The 27182-nt window shown below is 38.9% G+C and overlaps 1 protein-coding gene across 2 annotated transcripts in view; it reads right to left on the minus strand.

The window, feature by feature from the left end:
* Positions 1 to 578: 578 nt before the first annotated feature.
* Positions 579 to 27182, minus strand: part of LOC128666695 (gastrula zinc finger protein XlCGF57.1-like) — a 96127-nt gene continuing 69523 nt past the window's right edge. For both annotated transcript variants that reach the window (XM_053721435.1, XM_053721433.1), the window contains exons 5-6: positions 26629 to 26733; positions 579 to 1779 (exon numbers count right to left, since the gene is read on the minus strand). In XM_053721435.1, coding sequence (XP_053577410.1) covers positions 749 to 1779; positions 26629 to 26733 — 1136 coding nt within the window. In that variant the 3' untranslated portion in view covers positions 579 to 748. The remainder of the gene's footprint in view (positions 1780 to 26628; positions 26734 to 27182) is intronic.

Here is a 27182-nt window from a genome sequence, read left to right on the forward strand (position 1 = left end):
AAGAAAAGACAGACTCTGCCGATAAGATAATTTTTTGGAAGACTGCAGAAATATGTATTTTGTAATTATAAGGTGTTTACTACCCTTTCAAGACAATTTGCAGCTTATAATAAGAATTATTTTTTCGGTTTCGCTGAGAGCATACAAGCAGGATCCTGTTTTTAAGGAAAGATTAACAGATCAGGTAAGACAGGTTTCTGTGTGCAGGTTAGACATTGTGCAGAGTTGGGAGTCGGCAAGCAGGATCCAGTTTCTTGTTAAAGAGAATTAGCTATAGCTGATACAGGAGACTCAGACAATATAGAGACTGTTAACAGACACAAGTGCATTGCTGGTTGACTATCAGATAGTTGAGCAGTGCATGCAATGTTTGCTATGTTATGGCCTCCACTTTCTCAGCTTTTGACATAACAGATTGAAGAATGCAATGTGCTCATGATCAGCAGGTATATGCATATGTGTGTATGCAACAGCTTATTCGAAACCACGATTCATGTTTGGAAAGCAGTGAAAACAGTCAAAAAGGTAAATATATTAAAAAACTGTTTAAAACCTAAAATACATGTAAACTACAGCAATATCATACACATATTAAGTATTTATTTTGTTCAGCTTTTTTAATTACTATAATATTTTTTTTTAAATGGCCAAGGTTCATTAGAAAAAATTGAGAAATCTTCAGTGCAATAGTAATGAACAGTGTATCCAGTATACACTTAAGAGCAGAATTCCTAAGAAATCATTACCCTCATTCAGAAAATAAAAATGTTTTCTCTCCACTATGAATTTTCAGATGTCTAATAAGAGTTGATTTCTTAATAAAACATTTCCCACAGTCAGTACATGAAAACGCTTTCTCTCCTGTATGAATTTTTTGATGTTCAATAAGATATGATTTTAGAGTAAAACATTTCCCACAGTCAGTACATGAAAATGGTTTCTGTCCTGTATGAATTTTCTGATGAGTAACAAGAGTAGATTTCAGAGTAAAACATTTCCCACAGTCAGAACATGAAAATGCTTTCTCTCCTGTATGAATTTTCTTATGTCCAATAAGATGTGACTTCAGAGTAAAACATTTGCCACAATCAGAACACTCAAATTCTTTCTCTCCTGTATGAATTTTCTGATGTTTCATAAGATCTGATTTTATGAGAAAACATTTCCCACATTCAGAACATGAAAATGCCTTTTCTCCTGTATGAATTTTTTGATGAGTAACAAGATTTGATTTCCTGGTAAAGCTTTTCCCACATTCAGAACATAAAAATGGCTTTTCTCCTTTATGAATTTTCTTATGTCCAATAAGATATGATTTCAGAATAAAACATTTCCCACATTCAGAACATGAAAACGATTTCTCTCCTGTGTGAATTTTCTGGTGATTTTGAAAATGTGATTTCCGAATAAAACATTTCCCGCATTCAGAACATGAAAATAATTTCTCTCCTGTGTGAATTTTCTGATGAGTAATAAGATGTGCTTTCTGAGTAAAACATTTCCCACACTCAGAACATGAAAATGATTTCTCGCCTGTGTGTATTTTCTGATGAGTGTTAAGATATGCTTTCTGAGTAAAATATTTACCACACTCAGAACATGAAAATGCTTTCTCTCCTTTATGAATTTCCTGATGTCTAATAAGTTGTGATTTCCAGGAAAAACATTTCCCACATTCAGAACATATATTTCCTGTGTGGCGTCCTTGATTTTGAAAAAGATTAAAGGAAGTGTCAGCACTCTGACCATAATTAGGGTCACAGACGTTTGTGAATCCATCTGTTGAAAAGAAATAAAATGGGAGTAATGTTATTTATTAATGACATTATTGTTTTAATTTGGAAACATTTTAACATTTCTTGTGTCTACTACATGGGGAGGGGACCAACTAAACCTTTCTACAGCTCCATGCAAAGACTTACATTAATGGTGAACTTTCCCCTTTGTATAAACAGATCTGGAATGTTAGCGATATTTTGGATTACATTAATTTACCCCATGCTCTAGCCGCCCACTTCAAAAGATTTTTATTTTTGGTGAGCTAACGTTTTAAACTGTTCCCTAATCAGCTGATTGGAGAACAGTTCAAACCCTTAGCGCGGGTTATTTGAATTACAGCGCTACATTCTGTTTCTACCAAGAAATGTATGTAAGCCATTTTTTTTTATTTTTTAAAGTTATTGGCATTTACTACCTCCTTAGGTAATGAGTTCCATAATTTGTTTGCTCTTACAGTGAAAAAACCCCCAAAACATTTATGTTGCTGGAGGTTAAACATCCTTTCCTCTAGCAGAAATTGTGACCTCTTGTCACAAACAATTGCCTTGGAATAGAGCTTCCTCCAACTCTGTATATGGAAGTGCAGAATAAACACTACTAAGTGTAGTAATAACAATCCATCCATTTAATTCAAAATAAAACATTAAAACCGCACTTATAAAAATGCTCTCACAACATATGGAGGTTTGTTAGAGCGTATACAATAATCCCTTTTGGTTTATATGTAGTCATTCTCTGACACTTCTGCGCAAAGATAGCTATTTAGGACTTGATTAGAAGAGAGATTTTGGTGATCTGGGACAGTGCAGGTCAGTGGATGACTACATATCACCAAGAGGTTAATGTATACGCTCTTCCATACCTCATATGTTGTGAGGGCATTTTTGTGAGTGCGGTTTTAATGTTTAATTTGTAATGAAATGGATGTTCTGCGCTTTCTCCTTGGTTGTATTTATCAGCGATATTGTGGAGCCACAAATACCACCCCAATGGTTAGTTATAAGGAAACTGCAAACTTCTGACAATGAACACAAAAGTGTGACTGATTGATATATCCTTTAAAATGTGTGTATAGTAGAGATTTAAATGGTGTAATGGATTCACTGCACATTTTTTTAATAAGCATTTTAGAATGAGTGGTACTACCTGTTTAGTTTTTTAGAAAGGTTAACTCTTTATATTGGCCTTGAATATATTTATATCACTTTTTCAATTTGCCTTTTTTCTAGAGAAAACAGATCCACTTTGACTAACCTCTCCTCATAGTCAAAATTCTCCATTCCACTTATTAGATTTGTGGCCCTTCTCCGAACATTTTCTAATTCTGCAATGTCCTTTTTTGAAATTTGTCCCCAGAACTGCACTCCATACTCAAGGTAAGGTTGAGGGATTTATATAGTGATAGAATAGTGCATTCCTCCCTTGCATCTATGCCTCTTTTCATACATGCTAGTTTCACACACATTCTTGGCTTGTTATCTACAAGTACGCAAAAATCCCTTTCCTCCTCTGAATATTTATACTTCTAAAATGGAGAACCTTACATTTACCAGTATTAAATCTCATTTGCCATGTACCAGCCCATTATTCCAATTCTTGAAAATCAATTACATCCTTCACTGAAATATTCACCTTACACAACTTCACATTGATCATCTGCAAAAATAGAGATGTTGCTATTTTATCCTTCCTTTAATTCGTTAACAGAAATATTAACAAAATATGGACATTTGTCTGCAACATCACATATTTTAAGGGTTAAATGCAAAGCAAGTACAGTATTGGTGACTCTGGCCTGTAGAATCCAGTTTATTCAAACTCAGATGCAGTAATAAACAAACAGCCACGGAGGCCCTGATTTTATCTTATCCTAGACTTGCAAGAGACTTTGCTCATACGCCACTGGTATAAGGACATCACCTCTTACTGAAGAGTTTGCAGTTGGGCATGGGCGGGGCTATGTGAGAGAATGAATGACTCTATATATGAGATAGTTACCATTGTATGTAGGCTCTTCTCCTCACTCCCCTATTACTTAAATCCATATATTCTCTCTATCCCTTTCCCTTTTTAATCCCTTACATGTATTTAGTACCTTGTTTCTTTGTAAATACTTAATTTCAGCAAGCTTTGTCCTGATTTACCATGACTCGGATACAGGATGGATTTGATTTAAATCGCTAGCAGTGAGACTCGATTTAAATCAATTTAAATCATGGTTTTCTACATAAAGGTTTAATTTTTAGTTATACACCATAAATAGTTAAATCAATGAAATTAATGGAATTATTGGAAGGTAAACTCTCTCCAGTTTAATAGGATCATATTTGATCAACTTTTTAGCTGTACTTTATTAGAAGGAGAAAAAGAATGATTCCCTTAATAATAAAAAAGAAAATTTATGCTTACCTGATAAATGTATTTCTTTTTTGAAACGATGAGTCCATGGATCATCTTAATTACTAATGGGATATTCACTTTCTGGTCAGCAGGAGGAGGCAAAGAGCACCACAGCAGAGCTGTTAAATAGCTCCTCCCCTCCCTTCCTCCCACTCCAGTCATTCGACCAAAGTTAGGAAGAGAAAGGAAAAGCCAAGGTGCAGAGGTGTCTAAAGTTTATAATAACCAACAACCTGTCTAAAAGAACAGGGCGGGCCGTGGACTCATCGTGTCAAAAAAGAAATAAATCAGGTAAGCATACATTTTCTTTTCTTTTTTAACACACAATGAGTCCACGGATCATCTTAATTACTAATTGGATTCAATACCCAAGCTAGAGTACACAGATGATACGGGAGGGACAAGACAGGAAACCTAAACGCAAGGCACCACTGCTTGAAGAACCTTTCTCCCAAAAGCGGCCTCAGCCGAGGCAAAAGAGTGAAATTTGCAAAATGTTGAAAAAGTGTGATTAGAGGACCAGGTTGCAGCCTAGCAAATCTGTTCCACAGAAGCTTCATTTGTGAATGCCCATGAGGAAGCAACAGACCTCGTGGAATGAGCTGAAAACCTTCTCGGGAGGCTGCTGTCCAGCAGTCTCGTATGCAAAAAACATGTGATACTCTTCAGCCAAAAAGAAAGAGAAGTAGCCGAAGCTTTCTGTCCCTTACGTTATCCTGAGAAAATCACAAACAAAGAAGAAAAATGACGAAAGTCCTTAGACGTGATTGTGGCAGTGGTGGGATCTGAACCCATGCCTCCGAAGAGACTGGAGCCTAAATCTAGCGCCGTAGACCGCTCGGTCATGCTCCTGTAAGTAAAACTTTAAAGCACGGACCACGTCTAAATTGCGTAGTAGACGTTCTTTCTGAGAAGAAGTATTAGGACACAAAGAAGGAACAACAATCTCCTGATTAATGTTCCTATCAGAAACAACCTTAGTACAAAAGCCTAGTTTAGTATGAAAAACTACCTTATGTATGGAAAATAAAGTAAGGAGAATCACACTGTAAAGGCGAAAGCTCTGACACTCTATGAGCTCAAGAAATAGCAACAAAAACTTTCCAAGATAACAACTTAATATCTAAGGAATGCATAGGCTCAAACGGAGCCCCTTGAAGAACTTTGAGAACTAAATTAAGACTCCATGGAGGAGTAACTGGTTTGAACACAGGCCTGATCCTGACCAAGGCCTGACAAAAATAATGAACATCTGGGACATCCGCCAGACGTTTATGTAACAAAATAGATAAAGCCGAGATATGACCCTTTAGGGAACTCATCCATAACACCTTCTCCAAACCCTCTTAGAGAAAAGACAAAATTCTGGGAATCCTAACCTTACTCCACGAGTAGTCCTTGGATTCACACCAATAAAGATATTTATGCCAAATCTTATGGTAAACCCTTCTAGTCATAGGCCTACAAGCCTGAATCATGGTGTCTATGACCGAATCAGAAAATTCCCACCTGGATAAAATTAAGCGTTCAATCTCCAAGCAGTCAGCTGCAGAGAAAATAGATTTGGATGAAATTATATAGTGATTCCTGGAGGGAAAGACTGAGAGGATGCGCTATTGGTATCAATGGGTGAGGCTGAGTCAACTCTGGATTGGGAATATATATCCCTGCATAAAATACACAAATAGAAATAAATATATAAAAATAAGAGCTTGGTTCAGGTGGCTACAATCAGTGTACAACTAAAAAATAATAATATTAAAATCAAAACTGATTATATCTGATTATATCTAGTAATGATCAGAAATATAATAAACAGTGTAATAAACAGTCAACAATCCTGTGACAAATTATTAAAAAGGTTCGTGTGAATATCCAAAGTGAAAAAGTGTTCTCTGAAAAAATAATGGTAAAGTCCAAATCTGGAACAAAAAATATGGAACAAAAAATATGTAAATAATAATAATAATAATAATAAGTACTTGAGTGTCTAAAGAATCCAATTCTGGAACAAGGGATGTGTGGCCAATAAAAAGTACTTGGGTGTCTGGCGTGCTCCACTTGTATCCACGGTGTGATGGGTCAGGTGTCTAAAATGAAACATAAACAAGGGGCGCCAACATAGTGTAAATCGTATACACAACACAATGGTGAATATAGTGTACAGTGAACTACTCACAAAGCTGGTGGCACTTTAAATCAATAAAGTGCAGACAGGCAGACTGACATTCATAACAGCAGTCAGTACGCTGTGGGTCTCAACCAGGAGGCCTGCGGAGTGTGTGTGGATGAGATGCAGCAGTGGCAAAACCTAAAAGCCGATGGCAAGGTGATGTGCTCTGGGAACAGGTGTGTCGGTGCTCTTGTAACACGGGTGTTGGTCCCACTCCGCTCGCACGATCGAAATTCGTCTCCAAGGGCTGACAGTGTCAGTGTAAAACAGGAACAGAATGTCTTACAACAGGATAAAATACCACAGATAATAAAACCGGGTCGTGGTTTAAAAACAAACAGTATTTATTGCAACGCGTTTCTCAGTCTATAGAAGACCGTTTCATCAGGCATGTCTGTGGTATTTTATCCTGTTGTAAGACATTCTGTTCCTGTTTTACGCTGACACGGTACTGTTTAGATTCTGAAAGTCTAAAATCTGTCTGAAGGATTTCTCCTTCTTGGGAGCCACCACCAGATTGAAATAAATCTCAGACCAAGTTCCCAAACCGGAGTTATCACCTAATCTCCTATCTGGTTCCAGATAATATATATATATATATACACACATATATATATATATATATATATATATATATATATATTGGGTACTTGTAAAGTATGGTTAATCACCCATAAGGGTCTCAATGCTCCTTTTAATTGACCTTACTGTGGATCAAACCTGCAACCCATGAGTTGCTACAGAGCTCAGCCACAGGGATCTTGAGTAAACCCATTACCCCAATATCTATGGGATCCTCAAATAAAAACCTCTCTGACAATATAAGAAACGTAAATAAAAGGGTTATACCCAATCACTCTCATGTCCTAGCACCACTTCTTGGTACCACATGAATTAACAACGACCGAAATGTCGTTCCAGAGTAGCTAAAAACTCCATAGAAATAACCGGAGCAGACTAGCTTACACTTGAAGATACTACTTTAATATCAGCATGATGAATCATACTGTCAGAACTGAGATCTTACTATCTAAGTATCCCCCCCCTCATGTAACTTGGACGGAACCTCTAAAAAAATAATCTACATTGACAGAAACCTCACACACTGAATATTTATTCTTCCTCTTGCGCTCTCCCTGCAGCATGGGAAAAGCAGACAACACACCTGACAAGCCCAGATGGAACGATGTCCTGCAAGATAACCCCAACAGGAGTCGTGAAGGAAGCGCAGGGCACTGGATGAATGGACGCTAAGATTTTCGGACACTTGAGGAGAAGGCTGCAGAAAATATTGAACATTGCCCGAGTGCTTCAAAAACATCCAAGGCAATTTTGGCTCTGAAAATATTATTATTATTTTTATTTATTTTTTTAAATAAAAGAAAAACCTTCTAATACATGGGTACCAGAAAACTTAGGTCGTCCACAGAAGTATCAAGACATAATGTGTGCACTGTGTATACCCTATTCACTTTTTATGCAATAAAACGGAATATTACCAAAAGTACCGTGACTTTAAATATAAAGGAAACAATCTAACCTAGTTCCCTTATATTGTACATACCAAGAATAAGGTGAAAAAGCCTCTTGAAGAATTAACAATTTGTTTATTAAAAGCAGATGTACTGTCTCTTTAAATGTTAAAAACACTTTTATTTTTAACAAAAAAGATTCCTTAGTGAAATAAAGATCTCATAAAAATCTTGCAGGGAAATCATCCAGACATCGGATGAAACACAAATAAATAATAGTCCTTCTGACTACTGAAAACACAAATAAGTTATTGCAGTTAAAGCCTCTCTGCTGTATTATACAACCCAGCAGAGATGGCGTCCAGACTATCAACACACTTGATCTGTACTGTGTTGTGAAGCCTTTCTGCTGCATGTGTCACAATGCAGCAAAGAAGGCAGTCGTAGCACACAATATATTTAAAATGTATTGTCATCCACACATTGGGCATACAACCTACGCTAACCTTTCCTAATACCAGTTCCTCTCCTCCACTGCAATCCCCTGAACCCTCTTAGCATGTAAGCCTAAAAGTCCAGCTGTTTGTAGATCACCTTCTTAAGAGCTGACTACAACAGTGCAACTCTTGGCAGGGCCATCTACCCTATAATTGTTTTGTCGTACTCCCCCTTTGTTTATAGCGCTGCAGAATCTGTTGGCGCTCTACAAATAACTGATAATAATAATAATAAATAATAATTGGGCTATGAGAAGCCTCTCCAAAGCACTCAGAGTTATTGCCATGATAAGAGCCTCCCCGCTGCATAGACACAGCGCAGCAGAGAAAGGCATCCGCAGCACTCAATGTAATAACGTAATGACAGGAGCCTCTCCGCTGTATAGTCACAGCGCAGCAGAGAAGGCATCCGGTTCGTAGCAAAAAATTCTTTAGAGACTATCCGGGAAAGAGACAAAGGAATGCGCAAACAATGGCGCTGTAACCTAGCCCCGCCCATCGTGGGCGTCTCCAGCTAAACTCCCGGGCGGCAAAAAGTAAAGCAGAAGCCGCGCTCATATAGTAGTAAATACATGCTGCAACATGGCGATATTACTAAATAACCTCTCCGGTCGGCTACCTAACATAAAATAAGGCCAACGGAGCTAGCATTGCACCTAACCTGTTTACCCCTTAACATGTGTCGAGTATAACAACAGTATAAACCTCACAGACGGCTGCAATTTAATAAACAAGCTGTTGGGGGTTGTAAGTATGCTAGATCATAAAAAACAGAGCCACTTCCCCACGTCCTCCAGTGCCTGCATTCCCTGCCAGATAACATGTCCCCCTTCCCTTTTAGGGTCAGTGTCATCTAAAGTCCCTTATAAAGTAGAAAGAGTGCTAAATTTCTCCTGTGTATGCATTCCTTTCCAGAAAAAAGAATTTAGCACTTACCTTAGAAATCTGCCCGGCAGGAGGGCAGTCCACTAGGCTTGCGAGGTCCTCTTCCTCACATTGGCCCGTGGAACAAAAAAAGTACTGAGTATATTCTCCGTCAGACTTTTATAAACAGGGCAGCATCAAAAGCCGTAGTGAGAATTATGTGCCACGAGTTCCCATTGCTCTAAAGCCACCAATGCCCTACTGAAGAGACTGATATGGACCACGGCTGCACCCTAGAACAAAGCAGCACACTCTGGCACTACTTTAAAAATAATAAACTCTTGACTGAAGAATCTAATCTAACACATCACTTTACCTCTTCCTATCACTAACGTAGGCAAAGAGAATGACTGAAGTGGGAGGGAGGGGAGGAGCTATTTAACAGCTCTGCTGTGGTGCTCTTTGCCTCCTCCTGCTGACCAGGAGGTGAATATCCCATTAGTAATTTAGATGATCTGTGGACTCATCGTGTCTTAAAGAAATACTTTTCTTTAGCTAAAACAATAACATTAGACAGAGGGGTTACTGACAGCGACTAATGAAGGTACCTAACACTTAGAGACAGAGGGGGGTTACTGACAGTAACTAATGAAGGTACCTAACACTTAGAGACAGAGGGGGTTACTGACAGTAACTAATGAAGGTACCTAACACTTAGAGACAGAGGAGCTTACTGACAGTAACTAATGAAGGTACCTAACACTTATAGACAGAGGGGGTTACTGACAGTAACTAATGAAGGTACCTAACACTTAGAGACAGAGGAGGTAACTAACAGTAACTAATGAAGGTAACTAACACTTATAGACAGAGGAGGTTACTGACAGTAACACATTCTCTCCCAAAACTCAGAGAAAATACACAGACTTTTCCACTCAGTTGCTTCAACTGCCCTCTAACTTACTACAGCTTGATTTGAAACACATTCTCTCCCAAAACTCAGAGAAAATACACAGACTTTTCCACTCAGGTGCTTCAACTGCCCTCTAACTTACTACAGCTTGATTTGAAACACATTCTCTCCCAAAACTCAGAGAAAATACACAGACTTTTCCACTCAGCTGCTTCAACTGCCCTCTAACTTACTACAGCTTGATTTGAAACACATTCTCTCTCAAAACTCAGGGAAAATACACAGACTTTTCCACTCAGCTGCTTCAACTGCCCTCTAACTTACTACAGCTTGATTTGAAACACATTCTCTCCCAAAACTCAGAGAAAACACAGACTTTTCCATTCAGCTGCTTCAACTGCCCTCTAACTTACTACAGCTTGATTTGTAACACATTCTCTCCCAAAACTCAGAGAAAATACACAGACTTTTCCACTCAGCTGCTTCGACTGCACTCTAACTTACTACAGCTTGATTTGAAACACATTCTCTCCCAAAACTCAGAGAAAATACACAGACTTTTCCACTCAGCTGCTTCAACTGCCCTCTAACTTACTACAGCTTGATTTGAAACACATTCTCTCCCAAAACTCAGAGAAAATACACAGACTTTTCCACTCAGCTGCTTCAACTGCCCTCTAACTTACTACAGCTTGATTTGAAACACATTCTCTCCCAAAACTCAGAGAAAATACACAGACTTTTCCACTTAGCTGCTTCAACTGCCCTCTAACTTACTACAGCTTGATTTGAAACACATTCTCTCCCAAAACTCAGAGAAAATACACAGACTTTTCCACTCAGGTGCTTCAACTGCCCTCTAACTTACTACAGCTTGATTTGAAACACATTCTCTCCCAAAACTCAGAGAAAATACACAGACTTTTCCACTCAGCTGCTTCAACTGCCCTCTAACTTACTACAGCTTGATTTGAAACACATTCTCTCTCAAAACTCAGGGAAAATACACAGACTTTTCCACTCAGCTGCTTCAACTGCCCTCTAACTTACTACAGCTTGATTTGAAACACATTCTCTCCCAAAACTCAGAGAAAATACAGACTTTTCCATTCAGCTGCTTCAACTGCCCTCTAACTTACTACAGCTTGATTTGAAACACATTCTCTCCCAAAACTCAGAGAAAATACACAGACTTTTCCACTCAGCTGCTTCAACTGCCCTCTAACTTACTACAGCTTGATTTGAAACACATTCTCTCCCAAAACTCAGAGAAAATACACAGACTTTTCCACTCAGCTGCTTCAACTGCTCTCTAACTTACTACAGCTTGATTTGAAACACATTCTCTCCCAAAACTCAGAGAAAATACACAGACTTTTCCACTCAGCTGCTTCAACTGCCCTCTAACTTACTACAGCTTGATTTGAAACACATTCTCTCCCAAAACTCAGAGAAAATACACAGACTTTTCCACTCAGCTGCTTCAACTGCCCTCTAACTTACTACAGCTTGATTTGAAACACATTCTCTAACAAAACTCAGAGAAAATACACAGACTTTTCCACTCAGCTGCTTCAACTGCCCTCTAACTTACTACAGCTTGATTTGAAACACATTCTCTCCCAAAACTCAGAGAAAATACACAGACTTTTCCACTCAGCTGCTTCAACTGCCCTCTAACTTACTACAGGTAGCCTTCTGGAAAACAGCTTCATTATATTTTACCTACCAATGTGTTTTATTGCATGTGTTTGTATATTTAGTGATAATTCCTTTTGTTTTGTTTTTATTTTAAATGTATATACTACCATGACTTTGTAATTACAGGCTGTGCTAGTCATAATTTGCATACCTCTAGCTCATTGCATATTTTATCAACTTTATGTCTGCCATTATGTTAAGTTAATTTAAGCAGCTCTTGCCCATTTATCTGTCTATTTGTTTAATGGTCTTATTTCACCCCTGGTATACCTCAGTCTTATCTCTGTAATATTTTGTTGATGCTTTTTTTTTTTGTTTCTGCATGATTGACCCTCAGCTTAAATGTACCCTCCCTCTCCTTTAACACACTCTTGCTGGACCATCATTAACCTAATATTCTCTCTCCTTCAGCTTGATTTGAAACACATTCTCTCCCAAAACTCAGAGAAAATACACAGACTTTTCCACTCAGCTGCTTCAACTGCCCTCTAACTTACTACAGGTAGCCTTCCCTCCTCCCTCTTGCTTCAAAGCTTCTCGAAAAACTAGTATATGCACGCCTATCCCATTTCCTTACGTTAAACTCCCTTCTTGACCCGCTGCAATCTGGATTTCGTCCCTATCACTCCACAGAGACAGCTATTGTTAAGGTCACCAACGACCTACTTACAGCAAAATCAAAAGGCCACTTCTCTCTGCTTATCCTCCTTGATCTGTCCGCAGCCTTTGACACTGTCGACCACCCTCTTTTGCTCCAAACCCTCCAATCCTTCGGCATCTGTGACACAGCCCTTTCGTGGCTCTCTTCCTACCTATCAAACCGTACCTTCAGTGTAGCCTTCTCTGGGGCCTCCTCTGCCCCGTCACCACTTTCTGTCGGAGTACCGCAAGGCTCTGTCCTCGGTCCCCTTCTCTTCTCAATCTATGCGTCATCACTAGGCTCCCTAATTAAGTCCCACGGTTTCCAATATAATTTGTATGCCGATGACACCCAAATCTACTTCTCTGCACCAGACCTATCTCCTTCCTTGCTAACCCGTGTCACTAACTGTCTTTCTCACATCTCTTCCTGGATGTCCTCCCACTACGTCAAGCTAAAGCTATCCAAAACTGAGCTCCTCATTTTCCCCCCTTCTTCCAAAATCTCCACCCCCAATATCTCTATAACTGTTGACAACTCCATCATTACCCCTACCCCGCATGCCCGATGTCTCGGGGTCACATTTGACTCAGATCTTTCCTTCACTCCTTACATTCAGTCCTTGGCTAAAGCCTGCCGCTTCCATCTTAAAAACATCTCCAAAATTAGACACTTCCTTACACAAGATACAACTAAGATTTTAATCCACTCTCTCATTCTCACTGCAACTCTGTCCTCTCTGGTCTCCCCACCTGCCGCCTAGCTCCCTTACAATCCATAATGAATGCCTCTGCCAGACTCATCTTCCTTACACGTCGCTCTTCATCTGCTGCTCCTCTCTGCCAATCCCTTCACTGGCTTCCTCTTGCCTCTAGGATCAAAAACAAAATTCTCACTCTGACCTACAAAGCCCTCAACTGCATTGCTCTCCCCTATATCTCAGACCTTGTCTCCAGATACGCTCCCTTCCATCCCCTTCGCTCTGCTCATGACCTCCTACTCTCCTCCTCTCTGGTTACCTCATCGCACTCCCATTTACAGGACTTCTCCAGACTGGCTCCCATCTTGTGGAACTCTCTGCCTCGCCCCACAAGACTCTCCCATAGTTTTGAAAGCTTCAAGCGCTCCCTAAAGACTCTACTGTTCAAGGATGCATACAACCTATGCTAACCTTACTTTATACCAGTTCCACTCCTCCATTGCTATCCCCTGAACCCCCTTAGCATGTAAGCCTAAGAGTCCAGCTGTTTTTAGATCACCTTCTTAAGAGTGGATTACAACAGTGCAACTCTTGGCAGGGCCCTCTACCCATTTGATCCCTTTAATTGTTTTGTTGTACTCCCCTTTGTTTATAGCGCTGCGGAATCTGTTGGCGCTCTACAAATAACCGATAATTATAATAATAATAATAATAATGATGAAGGTACCTAACACTTAGAGACAGAGGAGGTTACTGACAGTAACTAATGAAGGTAACTAACACTTAGAGACAGAGGAGGTTACTGACAGTAACTAATAAAGGTACCTAACACTTAGAGAAAGAGGGGGTTGCTGACAGTAACTAATGAAGGTACCTAACACTTAGAGAAAGAGGGGGTTACTGACAGTAACTAATGAAGGTACCTATCACTTAGAGAAAGAGGGGGTTACTGACAGTAACTGATGAAGGTACCTAACACTTAGAGACAGAGGAGGTTACTGACAGTAACTAATGAAGGTACCTAACACTTAGAGACAGAGGAGGTTACTGACAGTAACTAATGAAGGTAACTAACACTTATAGAGACAGAGGGGGTCACTGACAGTAACTAATGAAGGTAACTAACACTTAGAGACAGAGGGGGTTACTGACAATAACTAATGAAGGTACCTAACACTTATAGAGACAGAGGAGGTTACTGACAGTAACTAATGAAGGTACCTAACACTTATAGAGACAGAGGAGGTTACTGACATTAACTAATGAAGGTACCTAACACTGAGAGACAGAGGGGGTTACTGACAGTAACTAATGAAGGTACCTAACACTTAGAGACAGAGAAGGTTACTGACAGTAACTAATAAAGATACCTAACACTTAGAGATAGAGGGTGTTACTGACAGTAACTAATGAAAGTACCTAACACTTAGAGACAGAGGAGGTTACTGACAGTAACTAATGAAGGTACCTAACACTTAGAGACAGAGGAGGTTACTGACAGTAACTAATGAAGGTACCTAACACTTAGAGACAGAGGAGGTTACTGACAGTAACTAATGAAGGTACCTAACACTTAGAGACAGAGGAGGTTACTGACAGTAACTAATGAAGGTACCTAACACTTAGAGACAGAGGAGGTTACTGACAGTAACTAATGAAGGTAACTAACACTTAGAGACAGAGGGGGTTACTGACAGTAACTAATGAAGGTACCTAACACTTATAGAGACAGAGGGGGTTACTGACAGTAACTAATAAAGGTACCTAACACTTATAGAGACAGAGGGGGTTACTGACAGTAACTAATGAAGGTACCTAACACTTATAGAGACAGAGGAGGTTACTGACAGTAACTAATGAAGGTACCTAACACTTATAGAGACAGAGGAGGTTACTGACAGTAACTAATGAAGGTAACTAACACTTAGAGACAGAGGAGGTTACTGACAGTAACTAATGAAGATAACTAACACTTAGAGACAGAGGAGGTTACTGACAGTAACTAATGAAGGTACCTAACACTTAGAGACAGAGGCGGTTACTGACAGTAACTAATGAAGGTCCTATGGCGAAAAGAAGAGACAGTGCAACCCCAAATCAAGGTAGCAGTTTCCACAAATTTATTCAATACACAAAAGTAATGCACTTACAAACAGGCTAAAAATTATCGGATTGATCCCTTCATAGGGAAAGAGAAGCGGGTCCCAGTTCACTTGGAAATCCTTCAGGTCACAGCTATATTGCTGCCGCTTCAATATTTCTTCCAAACAGTCTTAGTATATTGGAGCCGTGCTTGGCTCCACCCCCAACGCGTTTCGTCTGCGCTCTCCAGACTTTTTCAAGAGGAAATGATGTTTAGCACGCTCCTGTACGTTGCTATTTACATCCGGTCGTCACTTCTGATTGGTTGCTCACTGACCTATCCAATAGCAGGATGCGAACAAGCCTCTTTTTTACTAAAGGCAATATCGTGAGCTAATTCGCTTGATGAAAGATAAATATACACTCTTGCTTTGTCAGCACACTTCATTAACTGTTTGAATACGCAAATCTTCTAAGCATTAATACATAAATATTAAAACATTAAAAATATAAGTTAATCAACATGGTTGAACCTATACACATATGTAATTCATTATCACCCTTACTGATGAGACTACACATACAACAGTTGAAAGTTCCCCCTTTATTGATTGACATCAATAAAGGGGGAACTTTCAAATGTGGTAGACTTAACTGTTATATGTGTAGTCTCATCAGTAAGGGTGATAATGTTTACAACTGGGATCATTCTAAAGAATTTAAAATTAAAGATAGAGCTTCATGTGTGTCCATATATGCGGTGTATTATCTCATGTGTGAGTGCAATTTAATTTACGTGGGAAGAACGAAAAGGAAAGTCAAACGCTGCATATATGAACACATAGAAAACATAACAAAGGGATATGAAAATCACAGTGTATCTGAACACTTTAGGAGGGTGCACAATAAAAATCCAAATAATCTCAAAGTGAAAATATTAGAGACCATACCACAATCAGTGGGCAATGAACAGCAGAGGTTAATGCACCTCAGAAAGTGTGAAACCAAATGGATTCACCTGCTTAACTGTATGGCCCCAAAAGGGTTAAATGTCGATATAGACTTGCAGGCCTTCATGCTGTAAACACAGTATACCTTTCCCTTGGGTATAGAATATGTAATCAATTTCTAATGGACTGTTGATTGAATTTGTATCAACTCTTTTTAATGTTATATAGGTTCCTTTAAGAAGAATATTTATTAAGTATGAATTTTATATGTAAGTATTAATTCAGGTTTTTAGTATATCATTTATCTGTATTTAACCATGTAAACTCTCTATGAAGTTAATGAAGCCAATTATAATGCTAATATCGATTTGTAGATAATGAATTACATATATGTATAGGTTCAACCATGTTGATTAACTTATATTTTTAATGTTTTAATATTTATGTATTAATGCTTAGAAGATTTGCGTATTCAAACAGTTAATGAAGTGTGCTGACAAAGCAAGAGTGTATATTTATCTTTCATCAAGCGAATTAGCTCACAATATTGCCTTTAGTAAAAAAGAGGCTTGTTCGCATCCTGCTATTGGATAGGTCAGTGAGCAACCAATCAGAAGTGACGACCGGATGTAAATAGCAACGTACAGGAGCGTGCTAAACATCATCATTTCCTCTTGAAAAAGTCTGGAGAGCGCAGACGAAACGCGTTGGGGGTGGAGCCAAGCACGGCTCCAATATACTAAGACTGTTTGGAAGAAATATTGAAGCGGCAGCAATATAGCTGTGACCTGAAGGATTTCCAAGTTAACTGGGACCCGCTTCTCTTTCCCTATGAAGGGATCAATGCAATAATTTTTAGCCTGTTTGTAAGTGCATTACTTTTGTGTATTGAATAAATTTGTGGAAACTGCTACCTTGATGTGGGGTTGCACTGTCTCTTCTTTTCGCCATAGGATCTACAAATAAAGAGAGCGTTTGGAAACAAGCCTCTGGAAGTAGCTGCACCTCATTTTCTAAAGACAGTGATTAGGAGCTGGCATTACAAACTACCGCAACAATCATTATTATTCTATGTGAATACTCCTAAGGACACTCCCCTGTATTGGGTAATATCTTTTCAGACAGATCAACTGCTTTATAACCATTTTCTATTGCTTTTTAAATATTGATATTTTTATATATGAATTTATATTAATTTATATGTGCATTTCTTATTTAATATTTTATTGATGTGTAGTTGCTGCAGTATTAATTTAATATTTTAGCTATTTCTATCTATTCTAATATCCCTCTTACTTTAACGTTACTATCCCACATCCACTACTCTACCAAGCTGCGCTGTTAATACTTCTAGTGTGTTTTGTTAACTAATGAAGGTACCTAACACTTAGAGACAGAGGGGGTTACTGACAGTAACTAATGAAGGTACCTAACACTTAGAGACAGAGGAGGTGACTGACAATAACTAATGAAGGTACCTAACACTTAGAGACAGAGGGGGTTACTGACAGTAACTAATGAAGGTACCTAACACTTAGAGACAGAGGGGGTTACTGACAGTAACTAATGAAGGTACCTAACACTTAGAGACAGAGGAGGTGACTGACAATAACTAATGAAGGTACCTAACACTTAGAGACAGAGGGGGTTACTGACAGTAACTAATGAAGGTACCTAACACTTAGAGACAGAGGGGGTTACTGACAGTAACTAATGAAGGTAACTAACACTTAGAGACAGAGGGGGTTACTGACAGTAACTAATGAAGGTACCTAACACTTAGAGACAGAGGGGCTTACTGACAGTAACTAATGAAGGTACCTAACACTTAGAGACAGAGGGGCTTACTGACAGTAACTAATGAAGGTACCTAACACTTAGAGACAGAGGGGGTTACTGACAGTAACTAATGAAGGTACCTAACACTTAGAGACAGAGGGGGTTACTGACAGTAACTAATGAAGGTACCTAACACTTAGAGACAGAGGAGGTTACTGACAATAACTAATGAAGGTAACTAACACTTAGAGACAGAGGGGGTTACTGACAGTAACTAATGAAGGTACCTAACACTTAGAGACAGAGGGGCTTACTGACAATAACTAATGAAGGTACCTAACACTTAGAGACAGAGGAGGTTACTGACAATAACTAATGAAGGTACCTAACACTTAGAGACAAAGGAGGTGACTGACAGTAACTAATGAAGGTAACTAACACTTAGAGACAAAGGAGGTGACTGACAGTAACTAATGAAGGTACCTAACACTTAGAGACAGAGGGGGTTACTGACAGTAACTAATGAAGGTAACTAACACTTAGAGACAGAGGGGGTTACTGACAGTAACTAATGAAGGTAACTAACACTTATAGAGACAGAGGGGGTTACTGACAGTAACTAATGAAGGTACCTAACACTTAGAGACAGAGGGGGTCACTGACAGTAACTAATGAAGGTACCTAACACTTAGAGACAGAGGAGGTTACTGACAGTAACTAATGAAGGTAACTAACACTTAGAGACAGAGGAGGTTACTGACAGTAACTAATGAAGGTAACTAACACTTAGAGACAGAGGGGGTCACTGACAGTAACTAATGAAGGTAACTAACACTTAGAGACAGAGGAGGTTACTGACAGTAACTAATGAAGGTAACTAACACTTAGAGACAGAGGGGGTCACTGACAGTAACTAATGAAGGTACCTAACACTTAGAGACAGAGGGGCTTACTGACAGTAACTAATGAAGGTACCTAACACTTAGAGACAGAGGAGGTTACTGACAATAACTAATGAAGGTACCTAACACTTAGAGACAGAGGAGGTTACTGACAGTAACTAATGAAGGTACCTAACACTTAGAGACAGAGGGGGTTACTGATAGTAACTAATGAAGGTACCTAACACTTAGAGACAGAGGAGGTTACTGACAGTAACTAATGAAGGTACCTAACACTTAGAGACAGAGGGGGTTACTAACAGTAACTAATGAAGGTACCTAAGACTTAGAGACAGAGGGGGTTACTGACAGTAACTAATGAAGGTACCTAACACTTAGAGACAGAGGAGGTTACTGACAATAACTAATGAAGGTACCTAACACTTAGAGACAGAGGAGGTTACTGACAATAACTAATGAAGGTACCTAACACTTAGAGACAGAGGAGGTTACTGACAGTAACTAATGAAGGTACCTAACACTTAGAGACAGAGGGGGTTACTAACAGTAACTAATGAAGGTACCTAAGACTTAGAGACAGAGGGGGTTACTGACAGTAACTAATGAAGGTACCTAACACTTAGAGACAGAGGGGGTTACTGACAGTAACTAATGAAGGTACCTAACACTTAGAGACAGAGGGGGTTACTGACAGTAACTAATGAAGGTACCTAACACTTAGAGACAGAGGGGCTTACTGACAGTAACTAATGAAGGTACCTAACACTTAGAGACAGAGGAGGTTACTGACAATAACTAATGAAGGTACCTAACACTTAGAGACAGAGGAGGTTACTGACAGTAACTAATGAAGGTACCTAACACTTAGAGACAGAGGGGGTTACTGACAGTAACTAATGAAGGTACCCAACACTTAGAGACAGAGGGGGTTACTGACAGTAACTAATGAAGGTACCTAACACTTAGAGACAGAGGAGGTTACTGACAGTAACTAATGAAGGTACCTAACACTTAGAGACAGAGGGGGTTACTGACAGTAACTAATGAAGGTACCTAACACTTAGAGACAGAGGGGGTTACTGACAGTAACTAATGAAGGTACCTAACACTTATAGAGACAGAGGAGGTTACTGACAATAACTAATGAAGGTACCTAACACTTATAGAGACAGAGGGGGTCACTGACAATAACTAATGAAGGTACCTAACACTTAGAGACAGAGGAGGTTACTGACAGTAACTAATAAAGGTACCTAACACTTAGAGACAGAGGAGGTTACTGACAGTAACTAATGAAGGTAACTAACACTTAGAGACAAAGGAGGTGACTGACAGTAACTAATGAAGGTAACTAACACTTAGAGACAAAGGAGGTGACTGACAGTAACTAATGAAGGTATATAGGGTTCTGTCAGAACCTCCTATGGTAAACAGGAGTGGTGAGAAGCAAGGCCTGTCCTTATATATTGTCTGATAGTGATTTTGGAGCAACTACTCTTGGGAGATGGTGCCCGGAGAACACTATTTATGGAAGAGTGATTGCGACAAACCTCCCTAGTCCTCTGCATGATGGCCGCTGTTTATGGATCAGAAAATAAAGATTGTGGCCACTATAGCAATCATTATGGTTTCTGCTGCTTTTGCCATTTGTCTAGCCTGAACAAAGGGCTATAACATTTAGATACAGATGGAAGCAGCATTTTGGGTATTTCCTGTGTTGTTATTGGAAATGTTCTGAGGGGCCACAGAGGAAATGGGCTAACAAAAAGAGAACTTCACTTTGGGCCAATAGCTATTCCCTTGGGGCGTTTGGTTTAGCACATTGTTATTGGGTCTATAGGACAGACAAAGGTTCCTTTAAAAAGCTGTGCTCAGACTCATTTGGTGACTTTTGAATAGTGTGAGGTCTGAGTGAATAGAACAGCTGATCTGTGCTCCTGGATACATTTAAGGATATAACGCCTAGATTTAGAGTTCTGCGTTAGCCGTCAAAACCAGCGTTAGGGGGTCCTAACGCTGGTTTTGGCCGGCCGCTGGTATTTAGAGTCTTGTAGGTAAGGGTCTAACGCTCACTTTCCAGCCGCGACTTTTCCATACCGCAGATCCCCTTACGTCAATTGCGTATCCTATCTTTTCAATGGGATCTTTCTAACGCCAGTATTTAGAGTCTTGGCTGAAGTGAGCGTTAGAACTCTAACGACAAAACTCCAGCCGCAGAAAAAAGCCAGGAGTTAAGAGCTTTCTGGGCTAACGCCGGTTCATAAAGCTCTTAACTACTGTGCTCTAAAGTACACTAACACCCATAAACTACCTATGCATCCCTAAACCGAGGTCCCCCCACATCGCCGCCACTCTATTAAATTAAATGGTTATTGGAAATGTTCTGAGGGGCCACAGAGGAAATGGGCTAACAAAAAGAGAACTTCACTTTGGGCCAATAGCTATTCCCTTGGGGTATTTGGTTTAGCACATTGTTATTGGGTCTATAGGACAGACAAAGGTTCCTTTAACAAGCTGTGCTCAGACTCATTTGGTGACTTTTGAATAGTGTGAGGTCTGAGTGAATAGAACAGCTGATCTGTGCTCCTGGATACATTTAAGGATATAACGCCTAGATTTAGAGTTCTGCGTTAGCCGTCAAAACCAGCGTTAGGGGGTCCTAACGCTGGTTTTGGCCGGCCGCTGGTATTTAGAGTCTTGTAGGTAAGGGTCTAACGCTCACTTTCCAGCCGCGACTTTTCCATACCGCAGATCCCCTTACGTCAATTGCGTATCCTATCTTTTCAATGGGATCTTTCTAACGCCGGTATTTAGAGTCTTGGCTGAAGTGAGCGTTAGAACTCTAACGACAAAACTCCAGCCGCAGAAAAAAGCCAGGAGTTAAGAGCTTTCTGGGCTAACGCCGGTTCATAAAGCTCTTAACTACTGTGCTCTAAAGTACACTAACACCCATAAACTACCTATGCACCCCTAAACCGAGGTCCCCCCCACATCGCCTCCACTCTATTAAATTTTTTTAACCCCTAATCTGCCGACTGCACACCGCTGCAACCTACATTATCCCTATGTACCCCTAATCTGCTGCCCCAAACATCGCCGACCCCTATATTATATTTATTACCCCCTAATCTGCCCCCCCCCAACGTCGCCTCTACCTTGCCTACACTTATTAACCCCTAATCTGCCAACCGGACCTCACCGCTACTATAATAAATGTATTAACCCCTAATCCGCCTCACTCCCGACTCCAAAACCCTATAATAAATAGTATTAACCCCTAATCTGCCCTCCCTAACATCGCCGACACCTAACTTCAAGTATTAACCCCTAATCTGCCAACCGGACCTCGCCGCTACTCTAATAAATGTATTAACCCCTAAAGCTAAGTCTAACCCTAACAAAGAAAAACGAGGTACTAATGGCACTGCACAAATTTACAACTTAGGGTAGCCTGTTGATCTCTGGATCTATGGGTATGTTATATGTATAAATCTATCTATAGTCCAGGTTTATTGTATTGAAAAACGGCTGAGGTGCTGTGTACTTGTTATGTAGAACGAGAATTTTCAATCCTAGGATTGATAGGTTGTACACCTATATAGCACTCATTCCCTAATTGATAGTGGCAAAATTGGACAAGATGGATATATCTTGGGAGGAGGAAGTGCGTGGGGATGTATTAAAATATAACCTTTATTGGTAATTTTTAAAATAAAAAGCAACAAACACAATCGACATACAAACTTTATTAAAAACACAGGCTTGGGTCTATAAGGGTTTCTTCCGTTATTCCCGGATTATATAGAGTGGTTATGTCATGTTTTGGTAATAATTTACCTTATAGTAAGTTTTGGGTTGGGATAATCTCAGTAATTGTGGAATATTTTGATATTCTTAAAGCTTATATTGTATTGGTAAAACTGTTTTGTTATAATATTCACTCTATATTTGTATATGTTGTCTGTGACTCACATTTCAATTCAAATTATAGTGTTGGATATATTGGAATAAATATCCATTGGTTTCACCGAGATTAATTCAAAATTTCTGTTAGTGTAGAATTATTTTCTTATTATATTACATTGGTATATATCTCTGTGTGACAATATCTAATTTCCTTTACACATGTATTACTTATGTCATACGTTGTACATATATTTTGATCTGCTTTATTAGGAAAAAATATATGCTGGGTGCTATTTTTGAATAGGCTTCTAGCTAAGTAAAGACAGGTGAGGCTGTCTCTATAAAGTTGTGATAGCACTTGTCAATCAGTTAACCAGTTAACCTCTGTGTAGTCTCGTTTTCGTATTTTAGTGAATACTTGTGTCTACAAGAACATTATGCTTATACCACCACAATGAAGTTAGATATGTTGCTAAATCATTGTTACACTTCATACAGATCTAATATTGTTTCTTTGATTCGTACATTTTTAGTTATGACAGAATACTTAGGTAATGTTTCAATTATACAGATGTATTACTTGTGTCATACGTTGTACATATATCTTGATCTGCTTTAGTAGGATAAATTATATGCTAGATGCTATTTTTGAATAGGCTTCTAGCTAAGTAACGACAGACAAAGCTGTCTCTATAAAGTGTGATAGCACTTGTCAGTCAGTTAACCAGTTAACCTTTGTATAGTCTCGTTTACGTATTTTAGTGAATACTTGTGTCTACAAGAACATTATACTTATACCACCACAATGAAGTTTGATATGTTGCTAAGACACTATTGCGTTTCATACAGATCTAATATTGTTTCTTTAATCCGTACATTTTTTGTTATGACAAAATACTTAGGTAATGTTTCAATTATAACACATTATATTAGTGTCAGTTAGTATAAATAATGTTTAAAATACATTGTACATGATTAGCTATGCGAAAAGACTGTTTGTCGCACTTTTTAGTCTTTTACTCCTGAGATTTGAATAATGTTAGTAACAAGATATTCGTGATTTGCTACATAGAGATACTGCCTATCATGCATTTATCTTCCTGGCTTTGCTTTAGCGTTAGATATAATATCAGCTTTGTACAACCAATCTTTTGTTGCAGTATACGTTCACATAGAAGAGTTGTGATAATATTCTCACCATTGGTCACTAAAGTTATTTATATAGAATTCTTACTGTGTTCAATTCACTTGTAAGAGTTATAGTAATCCCATGCATATATTAAAGCGCTACTGAAAAATAGCTGTTTATTAGTAATTTTACTTCGCTCTACTTATACTGAATATTAACTGGTTAAATCGTGTTACCTAACTAGGCATTTGATGTTTTTAGCGGCATTGTGCTAATAATTAACTGAGTATTTGCGGTATTGTATAAGTATTCAAAGCTCCGCTTTAGTAACCGCTTACTGAGCCCATGCTGCAAGTGTCAGTTAGGTTTACGTCAATGCTACTGAGTTCACCCCTCTCTAAAGTTAGTTAGCTTAATATTGTGCACAACCACAACTGTTTTTAAGTAATAAAGACCACCATTCCTGCTAATTAAAAAATGCTAAATGGCATTCAACAAACAATTCCCTAACATGTTTCGCCACTAACGTGGCTTTTTCAAAGGGTCACTTCAAGTATTAACCCCTAAATCTGCCAACCGGACCTCGCCGCTACTCTAATAAATGTATTAACCCCTAAAGCTAAGTCTAACCCTAACACTAACAGCCCCCTAAATTAAATATAATTTAAATCTAACGAAATAAAATAAATCTTATTAAATAAATTATTCCTATTTAAAGATAAATACTTACCTGTAAAATAAACCCTAATATAGCTACAATATAAATAATAATTATATTGTAGCTATTTTAGGATTAATATTTATTTTACAGGCAACTTCGTATTTATTTTAACCAGGTACAATAGCTATTAAATAGTTAATAACTATTTAATAGTTACCTAGTTAAAATAATTACAAAATTACCTGTAAAATAAATCCTAACCTAAGTTACAATTAAACCTAACACTACACTATCAATAAATTAATTAAATAAACTATCTACAATTATCTACAATTAAATCAACTAAACTAAATTACAAAAACAAACAAACACTAAATTACAAAAAAAACAAACACTAAATTACAAAAAATAAAAAAAGATTACAAGAAATTTAAAATAATTACACCTACTCTAAACCCCTAAAAAAATAACAAAGCCCCCCAAAATAAAAAAATGCCCTACCCTATTCTAAAATAAAAAGTTTACAGCTCTTTTACCTTACCAGCCCTTAAAAGGGCCTTTTGCGGGGCATGCCCCAAAGAAAACAGCTCTTTTGCCTGTAAAAAAACATACAATACCCCCCCCCAACATTACAACCCACCACCCACATACCCCTAATCTAACCCAAACCCCCCTTAAAAAACCTAACACTAAGCCCCTGAAGATCTTCCTACCTTATCTTCACCATGCCGGGTATCACCGATCAGTCCAGAAGAGGGTCCGAAGTCTTCATCCTATCCGGCAAGAAGAGGTCCAGAAGAGGGTCCGAAGTCTTCATCCTATCCGGCAAGAAGAGGGCATCTGGACCGGTAGACATCTTCATCCAGGCGGCATCTTCTATCTTCTTCCATCCGGCGCGGAGCAGGACCATCTTGAAGCAGCCGACGCGGATCCATCCTCTTCTTCCGGCGACTCCCGACGAATGAAGGTTCCTTTAAGTGACGTCATCCAAGATGGCGTCCCTCGAATTCCGATTGGCTGATAGGATTCTATCAGCCAATTGGAATTAAGGTAGGAAAAATCTGATTGGCTGATTGAATCAGCCAATCAGATTCAAGTTCAATCTGATTGGCTGATTGAATCAGCCAATCAGATTCAAGTTCAATCGGATTGGCTGATTGGATCAGCCAATCAGATTGAGCTTGCATTCTATTGGCTGATCTGGCAAGAAGAGGATGCCCTCTTCATGCCGGATAGGATGAAGACTTCGGACCCTCTTCTGGACCTCTTCTTGCCGGATAGGATGAAGACTTCGGACCCTCTTCTGGCAGATTAGGGGTTAATAATTGTAGGTAGGTGGCGGCGACGTTGGGGGCGGCAGATTAGGGGTTAATAAATATAATATAGGGGTCGGCGGTGTTAGGGGCAGCAGATTAGGGGTACATAGGGATAACGTAGGTTGCGGCGGTGTACGGAGCGGCAGATTAGGGGTTAAAAATAATATGCAGGGGTCAGCGATAGCGGGGGTGACAGATTAGGGGTTAATAAGTGTAAGGTTAGGGGTGTTTAGACTCGGGGTACATGTTAGGGTGTTAGGTGCAGACTTAGGGAGTGTTTCCCCATAGGAAACAATGGGGCTGCGTTAGGAGCTGAACGCTGCTTTTTTTCCAGCTCAAACTGCCCCATTGTTTCCTATGGGGGAATCGTGCACGCGCACGTTTTTGAAGCTGGCTACGTCCGTAAGCAACGCTGGTATTGAGAGTTGCAGTGGCGGTAAATATGCCTGTACGCTCCCTTTTTGGAGCCTAACGCCACCCTTCTGAGAACTCTAAATACCAGCGTTGTTTAAAAGGTGCGGGGGGAAAAAACATGCGTAGCTAACGCACCCCTTCTAACGCAAAACTCTAAATCTAGGCGTAAAGATCTTCTGTACATTTAGAATTTTATTTGTTTGGTTGGGAGTGAATAGTGCGCTGGAGCTGTCAAATCCCAAACTCCCTATAAATATAAGCTCCTTCCAGCTTATATATATGTAAATATATTTACATAGAATTTTATTTGTGTCACATCACAGAATCTTTACTTAATAAGCGCTAATCACCTGAAGACGTATTTATAGGAACTTCATCCTCCTCGGTCTTCACCTGATCACACAAATACATATCTTCTGTTATCTCAACTTTCACTATATCAGCGTTATCTTCATCTGTACAAATAAAGCAGATTCAGTTTTTATATCACATGATCTAGTGTTTATATTACATGATCTAGTTATTATATCACATGATCTAGTTATATCACATGATCTAGTGTTTCTATTACATGATCTAGTTATTATATCACATGATCTAGTGTTTATATAACATGATCTAGTGTTTATATCACATGATCTAGTGTTTATATCACATGATCTAGTGTTTATATCACATGATCTAGTGTTTATATCACATGATCTAGTGTTTATATCACATGATCTAGTGTTTATATATCACATGGTCTAGTGTTTATATATCACATGATCTAGTGTTTATATCACATGATCTAGTGTTTATATCACATGATCTAGTGTTTATATAACATGATCTAGTCTTTATAACTTTAACATAAAACTGTAAGTGTATTTACCAGGCAGACAATAACACCAAATACTCACAC

This window comes from Bombina bombina, chromosome 7 (assembly GCF_027579735.1).
Source record: "Bombina bombina isolate aBomBom1 chromosome 7, aBomBom1.pri, whole genome shotgun sequence".
NCBI lineage: Eukaryota > Metazoa > Chordata > Amphibia > Anura > Bombinatoridae > Bombina > Bombina bombina.